This window comes from Labeo rohita, chromosome 13, assembly GCF_022985175.1.
Source record: "Labeo rohita strain BAU-BD-2019 chromosome 13, IGBB_LRoh.1.0, whole genome shotgun sequence".
NCBI classification, from domain to species: Eukaryota; Metazoa; Chordata; class Actinopteri; order Cypriniformes; family Cyprinidae; genus Labeo; species Labeo rohita.
The window spans coordinates 2219995-2239698 of record NC_066881.1 but is presented as its reverse complement, the minus strand read 5'-3'; the positions used below and the strand labels follow the sequence as shown (position 1 = coordinate 2239698).

General features: G+C 37.0%; 2 protein-coding genes across 5 annotated transcripts in view; one reads left to right on the top strand and one right to left on the bottom strand.

Moving 5' to 3' along the window:
- Nucleotides 1–315: 315 nt before the first annotated feature.
- gfral (GDNF family receptor alpha like) lies at nucleotides 316–8603 on the top strand. The gene is made up of 9 exons (XM_051125326.1): nucleotides 316–401; nucleotides 1940–2077; nucleotides 3146–3298; nucleotides 5049–5105; nucleotides 5203–5530; nucleotides 6633–6880; nucleotides 6988–7182; nucleotides 8132–8216; nucleotides 8301–8603. The coding sequence occupies exons 1-9, from the start codon at nucleotides 380–382 to the stop codon at nucleotides 8380–8382; spliced, it is 1308 nt and encodes a 435-aa protein (XP_050981283.1). The 5' UTR covers nucleotides 316–379; the 3' UTR covers nucleotides 8383–8603.
- Nucleotides 8604–11620: 3017 nt separating this feature from the next.
- The window catches only part of hmgcll1 (3-hydroxymethyl-3-methylglutaryl-CoA lyase-like 1), a 32761-nt gene continuing 24677 nt past the window's right edge, over nucleotides 11621–19704 (bottom strand). For 3 of the 4 annotated variants that reach the window (XM_051126785.1, XM_051126783.1, XM_051126782.1), the window contains 2 exons: nucleotides 13959–14084; nucleotides 11621–11775 (listed from right to left, as the gene is read on the bottom strand). In XM_051126785.1, coding sequence (XP_050982742.1) covers nucleotides 11656–11775; nucleotides 13959–14084 — 246 coding nt within the window. In that variant the 3' untranslated portion in view covers nucleotides 11621–11655. The other variant, XM_051126784.1, reaches the window with a different exon arrangement.

Here is a 19704-nt window from a genome sequence, read left to right as displayed (position 1 = left end):
GTCACAGGGCTTTTGGGCTTGTCTGAATGTGAGACTGCGGTTAATGTTATCTGTTTAGTTTTATCTACAGTAATAGTTAATGATTTATTTTATACATTATAAAACATTTCAACATTTCTTTAATATTAGCCTGCATCAAAGACACGGCTACAGATGGCTGGGATATCGATTGACCCAAAGACCGACCCTGATTACTTGGTGCAGCAGTGAGTCGTGCAGGTGAGTGACATTCAACACGGATCAACGCACCTGAGAGAGATTATTCATTAGCACCGTGACGTCACGCTGGGGTGAATAGAGCGCGCTGAAGCGGAGCTGTTCACTCGCACAGGTGCTTAACAGCGATACTCCACCAACACCATCATACCACACGAAGGCCATGAAAGCTGCATGTCTCATTGGTGAGTAGAGGATCTATTTTAAGGATTAGTAAGCTGTTAGAAGATCAATGCTTCACTGATCTTGGAAGTTCTTCTAATGGATTTCTGTTGTGCCTGTGCCTAAACTTTTACCATGTGTGAAACAGGGTCTAAAATAAAGTGAAATCAAATTGATTTGTTCATAGGTGCAACTGCAAAAAAGTTTCTGAATTTTGGCTATGACGAAAAATTGAAAACAAGGTTATTTTCGTAAACGAAAACTAAAACTAAGACGAAAAGATTCATCAAAAAACATTTTCTAAACTGAAATAAATTAAAAACGTAGTAAAAATATATTAGCTGTGTGGCGGCCGGTTTAGGGAAATACCTGTAAATAGCGCATCATGCACGTGAGGTTATCTGACCGAGAGACTGAAAGCAGAGTCCTCCACGCGTCCCGTTTGGTAAACTAGCAGCAGCAATAGCCTGCTTAACAGAACACCCGACCCAGTTAAACGACAGCAGCACTAATTCTATACCCGACCCGCTTGAAAGACCGCGACCTGAACTGCACCCGCATTAAAATTAGACCACTGCATCAGTTAACATGATTTATGTTCTCACGTAACACAAGCAATCAAACCAAAATAGGCCATCTAAGTAGGAGCTTCGATGAACGATAGACAAGCAGCGCAATGGAAAAAGAAGAGAACACTCATCCTTACTGTAAATAATAAAAACTTTTACCTACATCTTGTGAACAATCTGCCAGGCTGAACAAATATGCATAAAAGTGAGCGAAACACGACAGCTATAGTATCATGATTATGGTTAAATAAGATAAAAGACATCCAGGCCTAGTATAAACAAATTATATTTATTTTCAAATGAAATATCACAACACATTTATTATTCAGTCTAGTGCTTTTAAATATAATGTAAGCACAACTTGTGTAGATTTATGAGGCAAAAAGGCATGACTTCTTCATTTTTGCTTTTATTTGTAAACTTATCAATCTCAGCATGCTTTAATTTTGTCAATAGACATTTGCATCACTAAGAAATCTTTCTTTGGCCTGCGCTCTCAAAGTGATCTGTTCATTCTGCTAAACTTTAACTACTAAAACTAAAACTGAAACTAAACTATATAAAAACTAAATAGAAATGTGTTCACAAAATAAAAACGAAAGTAAAACTAACAAAATTATTAATGAAACTAATAAAAACGAAACTAAATTTTATTGCAAATTTGATATTAAAATAAAACGAATTTAAAAATCCAAAACTGTAGTAACCTTGATGTAAAATTTGAACATTTTGTAAAATGTAGTTCCTTTAGGTCAGATTCCTTTTCTTCCACCGATGCTATGATGCTCTTTAAAACATTCTCATAATCATAATGGATGACATATGAGATTTACCTACCTGCTTGAGTGTTGCTGTCATTAAAGCAAAAATGGGAAACATACCATACAGTACTACATTAAGAAAGAATATTTTAAAAGAAAACCTTTTTTCAAAACATTTGGACCCCATTTGCTTTAGACTATCAAATAGCTTGTGCCTATTTTCTGTTCCAGCCTTCCACTTGCTGTACCAGCTAGTTTGCATTGACACATCAAGAACTACAGACTGCATTTCGCACATGGATGTTTGTGTTTCTCCACCCATCTGCAGAAGCGAACAGGCTGTTCTCAGAAATAGCTGTCATTTTAAAGGTAGAGAATTTTTCAACTTCTCTGAAGCAAACAGGATGCATCCATAATACAACCAATTATTATTTTGTTTAATTGGATAGGACTGGAGTTGGCTGGTCACATGGGGTTAATAACTGCTCTCACAAAAAAAAAAAAAAAAAAAGTACAAATTAAATGTTTGCTCTCCTGATTCACACAAGTTGATTCTGTGAAGGCATTAAAAATTCAAACCTTTCAAGGTGAGGACAGCTTTTCAATTTGTCACAAAAGAGTGTGAGTGGGGGTGGTTGGCACACTTGTTTCGGGCTTTAGGTGCATGTGGAGTGTAATATTAGCGTAACTGATCATTTATAGCAAAGTATTTCTATATACACATATAAACACATGTAAAACAGCCTCACTATACATTATTTTTCCCACTTTAAATCCACAGTGCTGCCATTTCAACTGAGTTGGGTTATCTTCATTTTGACAAAGATATTCAACAAAGAAATTGCCTCAGCAATACCTGTCTCCTCTACCGTATGAAATGTCTCATCACTGTGCTGGCAATAATTGGATTTAAGAGCAATAGCCTTGAGCAAACTGCATGACTCAAACTGAGGCCGTATGTCCATCCAGGGAAGAAAAAAGGTCTAGCTTGAGGGCACACTGAAGTCGTTTGTTGGTAGTGCCTCAATGCAAGGAAGAGAGAGAGAGAGAAACACACCAGCCTCAGGGAAGCAAAGGAGAAAACAATATATGAGATCATCAGTCCATATTCATATATGATATTGACCGTCATGTTGATACATTTCAACATGTGACCACAATAACCTTTTTGGAAAACGACAGTGCATATAGAAATCCTAGACAATCCTAGACGTTTAATGCTTCAATTTAAGGATCAATTAAATGATTAAATGCTTTATAAACAATCACATACAATAGCCATTAACCCCCTTAAGCTATTAAAAATTCATGAACACATTGAAGTGAATAGAGTTCACTCATTAAAAGCTGATGGTAAGCTCTTGTCAAAGCTGTGACATTGAAAGTGCCTGTAGTAAAAGCTGTCTTGCTGCTGTCTCTTTTCATCTCTGTGGAAAGATGGAGGCTGCCACATAACTGATGCAAAGGTCTGTAACACCACTCTTCAGATGATGTTAAGCCACTCACCTGCCCTGGGACAGTGCGTGTGTTCTGTGCCGGATCCGTGCAGCACTCTACAACAGCTGTACTCTCAGTGCCAGCATCATTGGGGTAGGCCACACACATTTCATACTGAAATACAAATAATGCAAATATGAAAGAAAAAAAGCTATATCTGTATCTGTGGCATGCTGTTGATTACAAGAGCCAGTTTTGACATGGCCCTCGGTTTGCTTCATGACAATACAATCCTGTGAGACTTTGGTTAATCTTCAAAACACAAATTAAGATATTTTTACTGAAACCTGAGACGTTTCTGGCCCTCTATTGAAAGTGCATTCACCCAAAACATAGAAGATCCAAAAAAAAAAAAAAGTAATAAATATACAATTACTTTATATGATGAACAGATTTAATTTAGGCTTTTATTTACGTATTAACACATACAGGGCATCACATATGGTAAACAGAGAAGCTTGTGTGTCACACGCTTGAACAAACCTCTTTGGTTCTTGTGCATCACTCAACCATGTTTGAGCTTCCACGTTTACCAGATGTGATCCCTAGTGAAAAATAAATATACTAAAGTATATTTGAAATACATTTCACGCTAAATATACTACAAATGCATTTACATATTTATGTACCTAATAAAAATACCCAACTTACTTTCAGTAAACTAAACAGGTATACTAAAAATCTGCTAAATCTGAACAACTGCTTTTGTACTTAATGCACTTTAACTGTGCAAAAATATTGCTGAAGTCCAACTAAAGATATACTGCAGCATAATTCATTGTGCTAAAGTGGAACACCTTAAATGTCTTGCATTTAAAGACCAGTATTATTTAAAGGACATACAGTCCTCATTAGTGACATTAAACCCATTTTAAGCTTAATATTAAGAAATACTTAATATTAAGTAAATACTGCATGTTATTGGATTTGAACTGTACTTAGTATTAAATAAGTCTATTTTAAATAGATTACTTTTTCACTCTGTATATGCTTTATGTATGTGTGTCAATCTTTTGCTTAAAGCCTAAATTAAATCTGTTGCTGCAACATGATCGAGCTCATGAATAATTTGTATGTATTTTACATAAGATGTGTTTCTACAAAACATACATTTACTTATGTTTTTACAGGCACTAAAACATACAATATTGATGTATTTACAGCATCTAAATGTACAAATAATTACGTATTTTCAGCATTTAAACGTACAATATTGACATACTGACAACACCTAAAAATGAATCTTTTTCAATACTGAAATATGAAGTGATTGTATCTCTTCACAAAATTTGGATTAAACTGCTTAATTCATATTAGGAGGCCTTTATGAACTATGGATCTTCTATTTTTTAAGGGTGGCTGAAACCAGATGCAGATTTCAATAAAAAATATCTTAATTTAAGCTTTAAAGCTCAACCAAATTTGTAGTTGTAGTTTGGAATGACATTAGCATTTTTTTTAATTCACAGATCATCTTTACAGAAATTGATACTGTTAATTATTATGATACCTTTAATGCCATTTACTCTTTCATCCATCCATCCATGCATCCTGTGGAATACAAAAATGGAGATTTTGAATAATCTTCATTTACTTCATTTTCATGCAAATCAGAAATCAAGTAGTCAGTATGACTTGTGCAAGTTCCTATTTCAAAGAACAGACCAAAATTTACTTGCTGTGATGTGTGCATCACTGTCATTTTTAAATTTGTAAGAATTTTGAGCTTTGGCAAAAGGCAATATTATCAGTGAATAAGGAGTTGCATACAGGTTTACAATGACACGAGGCCAAGTAAATGGCAACTGAATTCTTAGTGAGCTATTCATTTGCTGTTTTCCAGCTCAAGAAAACAAGCAACTTGAGGCAGAATGGCAAGCCATTGATCACAAGGGACCTGGTAAGCCTTTGCACCAAAGTACCAAAGCCTTGCTGACACTCATAAATGCATGCATGCTGTGATTCCCTCATTGTACACTCTCATTCCCTCAATCCAGTACACCACACAAATAGATCCTGTCTTGAAGAGATAGTGGCTTGTCTTGGGGAGAAATCTTGTAACAGCCGGATGGTGCCATTTGTCCAGGAATGCAACGCCTACCGATGCAACCAAAGCCAGTGCAGAGAGGCACTGAGACAGTTCTACTTGGCTCTTCCTCTCAGTGTGGCTGAGAAACTGGTGTTCTGTGACTGTGATAGAGAGGACCAAGAATGCCAACAGATGAAGGCCTCTCTACACTCTGGATCCTGTGCGAGTGATCAGTCGCAGACACCCTGGACCTGCCTGGAGGCACTAGACAGCTGCTCTGAAGATACTCTGTGCAGGTTAGTCCTGAACATTAAAGGCAAAGCACTGACAAAATGATTTACAACAGGATGTGTTTATAGAACATCCTTTCTATCATCCAGCTATAGCTATAGTTTGGGGACTAACTACAGTATTAACTATGACTTATGCATCAATAAATTCTTAATTTGCTTAATGTTAAGGCAGCTGTTAAATTTAGGGATCTAAAATCATAAAGAATAAAGTATTAATATGTGCTTTATAAGTACTAATAATCAGTGTGACGAGTTGGCTGCCTCCCCCTAGTGGGTGTGTGAGAGAGGAGGGGTCTGGCGGTGTGTGATGAGGCACACCTGACGCAAATGAAGCCTCATCACCGCCACTGTTGAAATGCAGAGCGCGCCTCTCCACGGGAGACCGGTCTCTTCCCCGTGTAGGCACGCTGGTGTTCTCGTGGGTCCAGGAAGGGTGTGTTGAGGGGATCAAGTACTGTCAGAAGCAACGAGTTGCCGGGCCCGTTGGACGTCTGATGGGCGAGGATGCCGGGCCGTTGAATCCCCCAGAAGTGCCGTGAGCCAAGGAGGACGTAGCCCCTAGAGCCGCGGACCTAAGAAGGGAGTGCGTGCAGCCGCCGGACTTCGCCCCTTACCTGGACCCTTCCCTTCCGAACACTGCCCCTCCTTCACGGAACCCCCAGCATGACGAGGACACCAGAACCCCTGTTTATTTTGGACACTTTTATTTACTCCTTTTTGGACACTTTTGTTTATTTTTTTGTTTAACAAAAGCCTCTCCGAGGTCTGACATCACTGTGTCTGTCGTTTGCTCGTCCCGCCACAACAGCCAATAAGCAATATGCATGCTAATACTCAACTAGTTAATAGCGAGAACTGATCCCTAAAATAAGGTGTTACTGAAGTTTCATTTGGCACTATCTGGCAACTGCTGCATTGGAACAGTAACTATTATGATAAACTCTACACAAGTAAATTTAACTGAGTAGTCAACTCTAAAAGTTGTCAACTGGTCAGTTTTATGAACTAGTCAATGTATGAATGAGAAGGTACAAATTCACACAAATCCATAACAGGATTTATATAGACTTGCTGCTGATAAAAACCAACTCTTTTCTGTTTACAGGCAGATATTTAGCAGGTACCTGTCCAAATGTTTTGGGGAAAAGGAATATGCGTATGATACGGCCAGTGAGTGGCTAAGTCATCTGGACCCTGACTTCTTTCTTGGGCATGACCTCCAATGCAGGGTGGCCTTTGTGGAAACAATGGGTTCAGTACTTCATCATCCGTGCACTTGTGATGGATTACATCATCATGATCAATATAAGTGCAATGAGCTGAAACAAATTTTCCAAGACAGGTCCCTCTTTAGTAAGTACTTTCAGAGGTTGTTGGTTAGTTTAACTGTGCATTTGCAATTATTTCTGGCATAGTCTCTTTCTGACTGATGTATTCTGATTTAACCTTTCAAATCACAGCGCTCTCAGGGACCAAAGAAAATTTCCAACATGGAGGATCCCCTGAATCAAACACTGGGCAACAACCAATCAGTAAAACAAGCACTGAGCCACAGTGGTTAAATGGTGAAAATGTCCAACATGGACAATTGGATGATTTAAGCAATGGGCAACAACCAACCAATGGATCAAGCGTTAAGCAGCAGTGGTTGAGTGGTGAGCTGATGCACTTAAACAGCACTTCTGCTCTTTCATTACATTACCGCTGATCAGAGTTGGGCTAGTTACTCAAAGAATGTAATATATTACTCATTACTAGTTACTCCTTTCAAAAGTAATATTTTTACGTATTACTTTCTGACAACAGCAATTAGTTACACTACTAGTTACATTACTTTTCCTTCATGCTCCACAGAAGTTGTAACTGCGTATCTTCCACATAAAATTCTTCTAGAATGTTACTAACAACATATTTCCGCCTCATCATTTGACCAAAATCCACACTGGATCACAGTCAGAAGTTATTACAAACACTCAATAATGATTGATAATGACGTGCAAATAGAAGTGTTGTACTAATCTCATTAATCGTCATGTGTAGCTTAAAGCTAATTGTAATTTCTCCATTAACCATATATGATTATATTTCATGATGTATTTTAGCAAATCACATAGGTTTGTAAGAAACTGTTTAATTTTCCAAAAAGATTTTTAATTATAGTAATATAATGTACCACATGCTGATCAGAGGGATGTGGGTGGGATGTAATGCCAGAGTAAAGTAAAGCAACAACTTACACAACAGTGTTCAGATCATCTTTTTCCTGACAAAATCAATATAATGCAGTATTTCTATCTGCTGAATGTAAGCTTCTCCATATTCCAAGCTTGCCTGCTGCACTGGGGACATCACATGCATGTGCGAGTCATGAAAATTATGAAAATAAATCTAGGAATTATTATTAATTAGGAATTATATGATTGTTGGATTTTAAATCAGCACGGTTGAGGCATCAAAAGTAACTAAGCTGTTTTATGGATGTTAACTGTAAAATTATTACTGAAATCTTATTAGTAATTAGTTGCACTACTAGTTACTGCAAAAAGTAATATTATTACAGTAACTAAATTACTATGTAATTAAACATGTTGTCTTGTTTACCAGATCAACTGTTTTACCTACTGATATATATCTCTGCATTAATGGTGGTGGTATTGTTCGTGGTCAGCCTTGTTTTACACAGACTGTGGTAAGTTGTCATTAGTGTGACGCATACCAATGCTTACAAATTATTTAGATGTTTAAACAGTGCGTTTGTGTTTTTTTTATTTAGGAGAATACACCAAGCTGCTGGTAAACCAACCTTCGACACCCATCAGTCAAAGTCTCTGATGTTGTCATCTGTTATTATTTGAGTCATTTTTCAAAAATGCTTACTTCATTAGGTGACAGTGATATTTCTGATACTTTGCAAATTGTAGTCCTGAACGGGGGAAAAAGCGAAAAAAAAAAAAATTAGTTGTACTTTAAGTAGTTCATATTGCACAACACTATTCCATATACCCTATGTTTTCTATTGAGCTAATCTGATTGTGTTTCAGGGCTTAAACTATAAATAAAGTGTTAATGAGCAACATTCAGAGTCTCTGATATCAGTTGTGGAAGATGAATAGTCAGCATGAGGAAAGCCTCTGATAAGTGGACATATATGCTCTTGTCTTCTTCAGCCCATCTGATATTCATCATGGTGCATCAGTCTGTGTCGTCTCCATTCCTACTGATGCTCAACACCTCAACCCAGATGTTTTCAAGTCTAATGATGTGTTTCTTGAACCCCAGTGTCAGGACCACACTAAATCATCATTAGGAACTTCACCACAGACATTAATGAGACATTTCACCAAAGTAGTTGTTTACCCCTCAAGGTTAAACTTTTGTCGCACAGGGTTTAACAGTAATGAAGATTAACTTCTTCTTCTTCTTTTTTTAATGTTTACACCACTCACATTTTTTTGTATTTTTCACAAACTGAAGACTACACATTATTATTTTATTACAACAGCACACTGTATAAATTTCATTTGGATATTCCTAGGTAGCATGTTTACTTTAAGCCTTAATGCATACAATGCATTATAATACATATTGTAATGAAATATATTTTTCATAATTCTGGCAATAGTCACAATACATCTTAATAGGTAATCTTACAGTATATACAGTATTCATGGTTACATAGAATAATAAGCAACTCAAAGTGCTTCACAAGCATAAAACAAATTTTAAAAACAACATCAACATGGTACAAATGATTTAACAAGTATAAGCAAAACATAATAACAATAAGAATAACAAAGATTTAAAAAAAAAGAAAAGAACTTTCATTATAATTCTCCTAATTATTGAATTTATTATTTATTATCTCTTTATTATTGAATTCAGGGGACTCATTTATAAAATTGGCATACACGTTTGACTCTGGAGTGTGCTAAAATCTATGCCAACGTTCAAATTTATACAGGTGAATAAAATCATGTACCTTGCCATGCAGTCATGCAGTCCGCATTTACAAACATTTGTGAGGAAAATCGGTACATTGGTACTGTAATAGGATGTCTACTTTGGAATAAGACTGGTAGATATTACACAGTCCACAGTATACCTTCTGTTGGCTCAGCGCAGACTGGATAGCCTTTGTTGCCCCTTCTCGGACCACCGTTCTCACCACTGCTGACTGGGAGCAACCCACAAGCCTTGCTGTTTCAGAGATACTCACCCAGTCACCTTGCCATAGCAGCTTGGCCCTTGTCAAAGTCGCTTAGATCATTATTCCTGCCTGTTTCTCCTACATCCAACATGTTGATTAGGAGAACTGATTGTTTGCTTACCATCTAATCTATTCAGACCTTAATATGTGGCCTTGTTATGAGATCACCGTTATCTGCCTCACCTGTGACTGTTCATAATGTTTTGGCTCATCAGTCTGTATATATACATTTTAAGTGAAACCAAACTGCTGGCACGTATAAATGCTAGAAATATACAGCCACACTGTGGAAGAAACTGACAGAGAGGGAAAAAAAGAGGACAGGTGTAAAACACAAAGGCGAACAATGGAAAGGGGGAGGAAATAAATGAAATTTACACATCATTTTGCTATGTCATTGTAATATTGAGTTTTCTATAATAGGCTTGGCCTTGCCTTCACTTGTGAAATCACCTGGGGATCAGGTCGTGGCAGTGTGCTGTAATGAACAGCTGTGTCTATCTGTTTGCTTTCACTTGTATACACCTGAGAGTGAAAAGGCCTGCATATCTATTACCTTCTCAAATATAGGTAATACAGGCAAACAGAGTGCTGCTTTAACACTCACCCAAAACAATTAGAGCACTTGATAAACATGGCAAGGAGAGAAGGGTAAATAAGACCAGACCACGACAGGTAAAGTGAAATGTGTTTACTCAGAGCACATCCCACCTGTATTTAAAATAGATCTAAAGAAATAAACGTACACTAGAGGCTATCAGCGCCAAACGTAGCTTGATGCATGAATGTTTTATGCTTTGCAAAAATGTTTTTTATTGATCTTAATACACATAAACTTACAACCTTTAATTACAAGAAAAACATGGCCAGCATATTGACAACTATTAAGGCAGGTTAAAAAAAGCTGTAAAAGATATTGGTAAAGATATGTGATGTTAGTACAAAGACAGGAACAAGCAATTTTAGTACAAAGACAATAAGAAACAGAAATAAGGATTTTTTTCAGAGATTTTACATCTGACATTTTTTTATGCTTAAATAATTTGACACTTGCACATATGGTAACACTTTATTGTTAAGACCAATTCTCACTATGCATATTGGCTGTTTATTAGTACTGTTAAAAAAGCACATATTGATGCCTTATTCTGCATGACTGTATATTAGATTAGATTAGAACAACTTCCTTACCAACTCTTAATAATAATAACTACTAATAAGCAGCAATGTAGGAGTTTTTTGAGGCAAAAGTCATAGTCAATAGTTAATAGTGAGAATTTGCGCTTAAAATAAAGTGTCCAAAATAACTTTTATTTCTGATATACACAGATGGACACATATGCACAGACCATATTAATGTGATTTAAAACAGCATGCATGCATCATGCTCAAGGATTCTTTATTTCAGTTATTCGTACGAACAAATGTTTGTAGTGAATACTTGAAATTTTCCATTTCGCTGTAGCTGTATTGTTAATACTGTTAAAATGGAGGTATATAACAGGAAAGATAATAAGCAACATTGTAGTGCTTTGAACCTGCTGTGATCTTTGCCACTGCACTCTCTCTGCAGTCTGATTGTTAATTTTTTTAACAAGGATATGAATCAGTAAGGGAAAAAAAAAAAAGAATTACTCTCACAGACAGGGGGTCATCAACCTCATGTCATGCCACATTTTCTTGGCTATCTATTTGTAGTGTGTCCTGTTTGATAGAAACTACAAAAGGCATTGGCTCATTTCTTTTGCACAAAATGTTTCCTGTTATAGGTGAAAATAGTATATTGCCGAAAACATTAACTTAAATGCTAAAATATCAAAGTAATAGTATTTAGCAGAGGCCAAAAGACTGAAAGCATTTTTTATGAGGGTTACATTGGTTGAGTGTGGTTTTAGACTTCTGGACCACATTGTATGTATTTTCACTTGGAATGAAAAGGCTGGATGTTTTTAGTGGCTTGGCTGACCTTGGAGTTAGTCGTTCGATTTAAGGCTCGGCAGATGAATTCTCCTGCTTCCATCACTTTCAACAGGTCCACCCCCTGCATCACAAAAACAGTTACCTATCACAATGGACACCAGGGGGCGCAATAGCAAAAGAAACTGGAAGTCTGAGGTTAGTGTTGCTGAGATGTTATCTGTGTGAGGATTAAGAAGAGGAGGCAGTTAAAGGGTGTGGATAAAAAAAGTGTGAGAAACTGTAGAACATAATTACTGCAAACGTGCTGCCACCAGAATATCAGGTATATCAGGACTGGTATCCACATTTTTACCCAAATAATACCCTCCAGACACCCTCTCACACACCCATGAAAATGTTGTGTGTATACTATGACAAAAAGTTTTCCACATTTTGTTCAGTTTTTCTTGAGACAATAGGAAAAACTGAGTAATGGAAAAACTGGGAGTGTAGTCGAAGTGTATGTATAAACATATACAGTGCCTTCAGAAAGTATTTGGATGCAAAAGTCAAACACAAAAAAGTCTTTGCATGATGTAACAAAATAACAGTTTTTGTGCAAAATTTTTCACATTTTCAGGGTTGAAATGATATAACAGACATACTGCCCCAAATGAAGACAAAAAGTATTAAGAGGTTGATTCTGGAAATGTGTAGAAATGTAATAAACGTGCAGTAAACATCTGTTAAAATAGGGCACTGTGTACTGTATTACAATTAAGGTATTGTCCATATATATATATATATATATATATACATATATTACAAGTGTTTGATCTGTACTTTGAATTTTGTACTGCATTGCGTTGTGTTTTAGAATTCACAGCAATATCTGTAAAATTAATGAATAATGTCCTCTACTGCAGGGGAGAGCGGGGACGAAAGTACCATTTTTCAGAAAAACATCATTTAAAAAGATAAAGTTGTAGACAGAGATATATTTTTGCTGTGGCCTATAACTCTGAAGTGTGGTCTATTAATACCAGGTGGTATTTTGTAAAAATGTAGAAAGACATTATAATTTCAGTTTGAATATGAGTTTGAATAAGTTGTATATAAGCACACTGTTACTTTTGACCCCGCTGGTTGGGAGGAAAGTAAAACACAGGTGGGTCAAAAGTAACACAACGATACAAGTGTTTTTTTTTTATTAAATACACATGACTATGACCTTGTTAATATGTAACTGCAAACATATTTTGTCCTTAATCTTTGCAAAAAATTATTACATTTTCCTTTTAAATTAAATTTCCATCAAATGGAACAACTAAACTAACAATTAAAACAACTTCAACTTGTTAAATTTGTTTAAATTATGTATTTATTTATTCAACTTATTTTTATAAAACATTTTTTTAACAGAATGAACCATATGAAAATTAAATTAAATTAGCATAATATAAATTCTCAACATAATTTAACAGTAGGCCTATTCATGTTTCCTTCCAGTTGTTTGTATGCATAAATTCAAAATGTGCATAAAATATCTGGAAAGACTGCAAACTCATAGGTGGAGGTGGAAAAGCTAAGGTATGGATAAAACTTAAATATGACTAAAGGTAAATGCGATGTAGCAACAGCCCTAATATCAATCGATATTCCTGACAGATAGGCTTATGTCCAGAAACACCCTCTCATGAACATGTGGTTGAATCAGACCTCTGTCTGTCTTTCTGACCCTCACTCTTGGCATATTCATTTGTTATAATACAACATAAACATTTATAATAAATGTTTTAATAAATAATGCAGATACAGAAAGCCACCTAATTAGCATGCAAGAAAAACTTCTTGTCACTGCTGGGGGACAAAAGTAGCAAGTGTTACTTTTTTCGTCCCGACAGGAACTCCTGACATTTAAATCCCGTTTACTACTATACTGAAAAACTATACAGTAACAACACAACTAATTTTTACTTACTGTATTCGAAAACTGCTTTCCGCACCCAACCGCAGGAAACAATGACAAAACCACGTGATATTTCTCAGCTCCATCAAGGGTTGCGTGCTGAATGTGCTGTGATAATGTGCTTGGAAAGCAAATATAGTCCAGGCTCCGAGAAAATAGCTTTGTTACTTTCGTCCCCGCTCTCCCCTACCAGTATCGTCGTTTTTTTTTTCTTTTTGGTGACAAAAACAAACAGACAAACAAAAAAATCACTGCAAAAAAATGTCTCCGAGTTTTGAGAAACGGCATTTAGATATTTTTCATGTAACTTGCCAATGTTTATTAACGTAACACACTTATAGAAAACTGAAACTTACCGTTTCAATTCCAAGACCATGTAGCATATATAAAACATCCTCTGTAGAAACATTGCCAGATGCTCCCCTGGCATACGGGCATCCTCCAAGGCCTGCAACCGAGGAGTCGACCACAGAAACCCCCATCTGCCAAACACAAATGAACAAGGCCGGTGAGAACCAACCTATGAGACCTAGGGGATGTACAACAAGAGAACAATGGTGTCCATTATCTCAAGGTATTTACATGTTACTCTTTTTTTTCTAGGAGATTGGCATATACAGAACATCTGGTACTTTATGCAGCACCTATATGTTCTGTTGGACTGCATTTTTCTTGGATGTCCCATTTAACCAGGCATTATTTGAAGCCGGATTTGATACTGTGGTAATTCTATTCTGGGTATTAATCACATATTAAGGAAAACATGAGGAGATTTATTTTAATGTAATAAATGTGTTCTTTCAAGGTTGAAAATGAGCAAGGGATAACACAAAATGGGAAATAACAATCGTAAATGACCTCTGGTGGGACAGCACTCCCTTTCCCAAAACCAGATTTCCTAATGTGAAAGATACTTGATTTTGGCAAACAGGAGAACCGTTTGAACCCAAGGCGACATAATAATTCAATGTTAATCACGCAGAGGCACTATGGTTTAACCTTGAGTACAATGCCTCAGTCTTCAGTGGTCCTGAATAAATACAGCTCACACATATGAAAAAATAATCACCTGTAAATGTGCCTACTGTCTCCGTGAACTTGCACAGCGGCAGGTTGGACTGCACAATGTTCATAATCAGAGTAATTGTAGATTTTCAACAGGGTGTGTTGAAAGTTTTTTTTTTTTTTTTTTTTTTTTTTACAGTGGACCACAAGTGTCTGGCCTCCATATGAGAATTAATGATGCGTTTTGGGCCAGACTTGCACGTCTGCGCTTTTGTTGGAGCGCTAAACCAAACACGCAGAAGATGTTGCTTAGCAAAGGATTAGACGCAGGCCTGTTTCTGAACTCGAATGGACTTCAACAAACTCTGTCAAGCTGCTGGTATGATTCCCTGAGTTTATGAAACACGAGTTACATACAGGAGTTCTCCGTGAAAGAATTATTAATAATTAATACTAAATACTAAATACTAATAATACTAAATTATTATTATTATATTTGAGCACAGTTATGGTTGTGTTAGATTATAGGACTAAGGCAATGGCAAACCGTTGAATATGTTGCATAAATGACCTAGCAAACTTTCAGTCTGAAATTTCCAGGCAAAACTAAAATAATGACAGATGTGCCATGAACAGTTGCGATATTTCCACAAATTCAGTGATAGTTTCGAGGTAACAGGCATATTTTGTGGGTGCGATCTTTTATGTTAAAATAAGAATAATAAGCATCAGCACAAATCTCTGTTTTCAATAAAACAACTGATATTCAGCATAAAACATCTTTAGGCTTACATATTGCTTTGTTTTCTGTATAGCTGAAAAGAGAAAACATGCATATTAGAACAGAACCTGTGTGTTTTTCACAATAATGAATATTGTTTTATTTTTCTTTGTGTGGTCATTACATTTGTAAGGTAACTTGTAACACTGAAAATCATTCGAATAATGTGAATGTGGAAATAACAACACAGGCCCATTGGAAAAACACATACGTAAATAGATTTAAATCATATATTTGTTAGTTTCCAGCTGAAATGAGCACTAGTGGCACAACATTATGATTACAGGAACAGATTATTGATTAATAAAGTCGATTATTTTTTTTTTTTTTTTTTTTTCACGATTCTTTGCACAAAGCTATGTTATACTTTTTACATGATTTGTAAACGAATATATTCTGACAGAAGCATCAAATAACCAGCTCCATATGTATTGTTTCTGTGATGTAGTAAAATTGCTCGTTAGCTCACCCGGTCCAGCATTGCGTACCTTATTTTCAAGCTCAATAGAGCATTAACCATTTAGTGCCACTCACCATATTGTTTAGATTACTATAATTTATATAATTTAATTTGTGAACTGTTACAAAGTAATAAACATTTGGACATTACACTTTAAAAACGTCTTGAAACGTACAAAAAGTAACGTGACAGGCATGTTTTTTCATTGAGCCTGAGTTGGGAAATAAAGTTAACCTGGATCACTTTGTGTTTACAATATGTTTTAAATTAAACAAAACGTGGACCTACAGTACAACCAAGATCTCAAACAAACTCTTTGTTAGATGCTAAATAACAGTGCTGTCAAGCAGCAATTCACAAAAACGACGGTAAAAGCATAACCACCCCCAATAAAAGCTATCGTATGGCTTCAGAGGATTTAGAATGTAGTGCACAAGTCATATGGATATTCTAGGACATGACTAGGACATTCTTCAAATATTCACCCTTTGCGTTCCAAGTAAGAGGGAAAAAAAGAGCTTGAAACAACATGAGGGAGCGTAAATGACAGAATTTACATTTTGGGCTGAATTACCACTTTAAATCAATTGACAGTGTATTCCCTGCAGGAGTTCTGACTTACTAGCTATTGGCAGGTGTGTAAAATAAGCGAGTGATGAATACCGAAGAGTCTCTGGTCCTGTATGCCGTCTGGCTACCCAGAAGAACTTTTGAAGCCTACAAATTAGAAAGCCAAGCATCTATCTGTCGGCCTCTCTCTCTCTCGCTCTCTCTCTTTAGAAGCATTGCAGATTAAGGTATTACAATGTTTTCCATATGTCGTCTTGACTGTCATGAGAATATTAAAGACGTTTTCCAGCTTCCCAGGCAAAGCCAGATGTCGGGAGGGGGGGAAATGGGGATGGAATCCAACAGAGCAGTGAAATTAACGCTCCTATCCTGCTTGTGACCTCGATATACCATCAGTGAATATCAGTAAGAGGTTGCATTCTGGACCTTTGGGGCATGGCAAACTAACCAAAAAAATAATAAAAGCTGCTTTCCTTTGCCGAACAATGCCCCTTAATTGCTAGCTTTTCTCAGCAACAAGGCCCTGTTTCATAGCTGGGCCGTCTGAGTCGCTTGTAATTGTTGTTTTTGTTGGCGCGAGGAAAGGGACCCATGCCGCTTTGCACTGTACTTCAGATTTCCAGACATGGGCTTTTGACTTTTTGCGTCAGGGCAAGATATTCTGCAGGGCAGACGCTTTGTTGCGTAAACACAGAGTGGTAATTTGCTACGTCGCCAGCTCTTTCTGCATCCGCCCGCTGTGAGAAGGCAGAGGGCCCGAAGCCGACCAAAGCGTACAGGGACTCGCTCCAGATTTGCTGACTCTGAATACTGTGCAAATATATGATGTTCAGCGAACAGTGGTCAGGAGCTCCAAATCGAAGTCATTCAATTAGTTTAGCTTGGCTTGAAAAGCAGATGTGGTGTTAAAATCACAGATCGCGTTGTCGGCCCGAGAGCCTTCGTGTCGGAGCCCCGCAAAGACCTGCCTGAGGTTGTGGCGTAACTGCCGGCGTGGGCGGAAAGCTGGTGAGTTAAAGAAGACAAGGAATTTTGGAGGAAGCTAGAATTTGACACGAGCAATGCCCACCTCAGTTGACACGTTCTTTCGCCTATGAATGGGAAGTCTTAAAGGCACAATTCGGAATGGTCTGTGTTCTGTGAAACGGAGTTAACTTTGACATTTCCACAAGAGATTACGTTTGTGGGAAACCCAGCGTGCTGACAGCTTTCCGATTTGGGACAGAGCTTCCATGCAATAAATAAATAAAGCTGTCTCTATGAAAGCAAGACACTGCTTTTCCTTGGTAACAGATCTCTGAGTGATCTGTAGAAAGACAAAATAGAAAATAAATGACTTGTTTTAAAGCAAAGATGGAAATAATATTTCATGAGCATGAATGCCCTCTATGGTTTGGGATCACGGTCTCAATGCCAAGGTAAAGAACATACCACCTGAATATATGTGACTCATGTAAACTCTATCGAGTAGATATGCTGGCATGTCTGTGTGAATGACAATAGTTTCTTTGTATTACATGCTAGTGCATGAGGGTACACTTGCACATATTGCACATACTGTATGTCAGCCCTGTTTAATCCATTGGATGCATTTACATTCTAGAGACAAATTCAAATGACATCTAAAATCCACTACCACTGTATGTCTAAAAGTCAACTTTCTGAAGCTGTCTGTTTTGAGTATAGTCAAGACAGTTTTCTTTATATACCGTAGTGCTTTTCACAGTGCACATTGCTTCAAAGCAACTTCAAAGCTGTAATCCTGTTTTCTAAATATCTTTCGGATTTGTTCATTTTGTTTTGGACTGTCCATAGAAATGTGGTCCCTAACTGACCAGTGCATTGTTGGCCTGACATGACCCTGCACTAGGGAGAGCTGACCTGCCCTCAGGCCCATGGGGAAAGAACCAACACTTCAAATTCTAGCAAATGACCTCTTCACTGACCTTTCACTTTGGGGAACAAGCTCCACAAGCTTTTAGGGCAGACTGACTAACTTATGTATTTGTTTGCATTGTGAATTAGTTTTTATGATATGCACATTTCCTTCCAAGTTCTCATTACCACACTTTCTTTTATATATATATTTAATACCCATTATACTTCATGGTAATTCTCAACATTCTCTCTCTTTTAATTATATTTACATTTTATTTAACGTAAAGTAATTTTTGTATGAAACTGCAAAACTGCACCCGTCACAAAAACATTGTGTTGTGAAACACCATCATGATGGTTTTCCTCATATTTTTTGTTTTGTTGTCCATGGGAAAAATTCCAGTTCCATCACAGTACTGATGGAATTTTCTGATGGAAACTCTTTTAATAAGAATAAAGTTAGAGAACACACAAGTTGCAACAGATGTTTTTTTTTTTTTTTTGGAGTTGGACTAGATGTTGCGTTTGTTCTATGTTTCAAGTATGTTTCTACTTTAGCCATTTCTTATGTGGCAGTTGCTACCAGCCAATTGGCGAGTAACTAACATTTTTTTTTATATGCATCTGGCACCTGGCGAGTGTTAATTTTGGACCCTGCTACTAGATGTTTTTCCCAGAATGACGGTGTGAAGAACTGGCATGTTTTCCAATTTGTGGTATTATGCTTCATTTACTCCAGTCTAGATGACAACACACTGGCTTTCACTCTGATGTATGTCTACAGTTCCCTCGTTGAGATATTTTTGGAGGACATCAAATAAATCATCTTAACATGGAAGAGGGCTGAAGCATCCTTCTGTGATTAAGTGATCTCTTTCATATTACGTTCAAAGGAGGGATAAAGTATTTTTGCAATACGCTTGTTTCCAAGCAACAGCCACGGGATCTCTGGGACGACTCGAAGTCTGTGTGCTGACCTTCCACAACTCAGATCATGGCTGCATAAACACAGGTCACTACTTCATGCTCAGGTCAGCCACTTCCTGAGAGAACAGGCACCCTGCCAGTTCAGATATATGTATGTCTCCCCAGGAGTCAAAGCTGTGAAGAGTTTGTCAGACCCTCCCCGTGTTTTCACGCATGTTTTTGCAGTAATGGGAGCTGTGCTAATCACTCATCAAAGTCTATTACAAAGATCTCCTTGTGACACCGAGCCTCATAAAAGCCATGTAATCAGTGAACAGCACTGAATTTCATTATATAACAGGATGATCGAGAAGGGAAATTATATTGAGTTCCCTGTTATTTTTCATTGTAATATCAACTTTGTCTCTGATGTTTCTTACGAAATTACATGACAACTGAGACCATTTTTAGACATTTAGAATTTGATGTGAAATGTTTTAGT

Bases quoted from the DNA above. Each gene is read 5' to 3' on its own strand.
- gfral (XM_051125326.1), top strand. From the start codon at position 380: ATGAAAGCTGCATGTCTCATTG. The intron at 402-1,939 runs GTGAGTAGAGGA...TTTCTGTTCCAG, and splicing joins GAAAGCTGCATGTCTCATTG to CCTTCCACTTGCTGTACCAG. The intron at 5,531-6,632 runs GTTAGTCCTGAA...TTCTGTTTACAG, and splicing joins TCTGAAGATACTCTGTGCAG to GCAGATATTTAGCAGGTACC.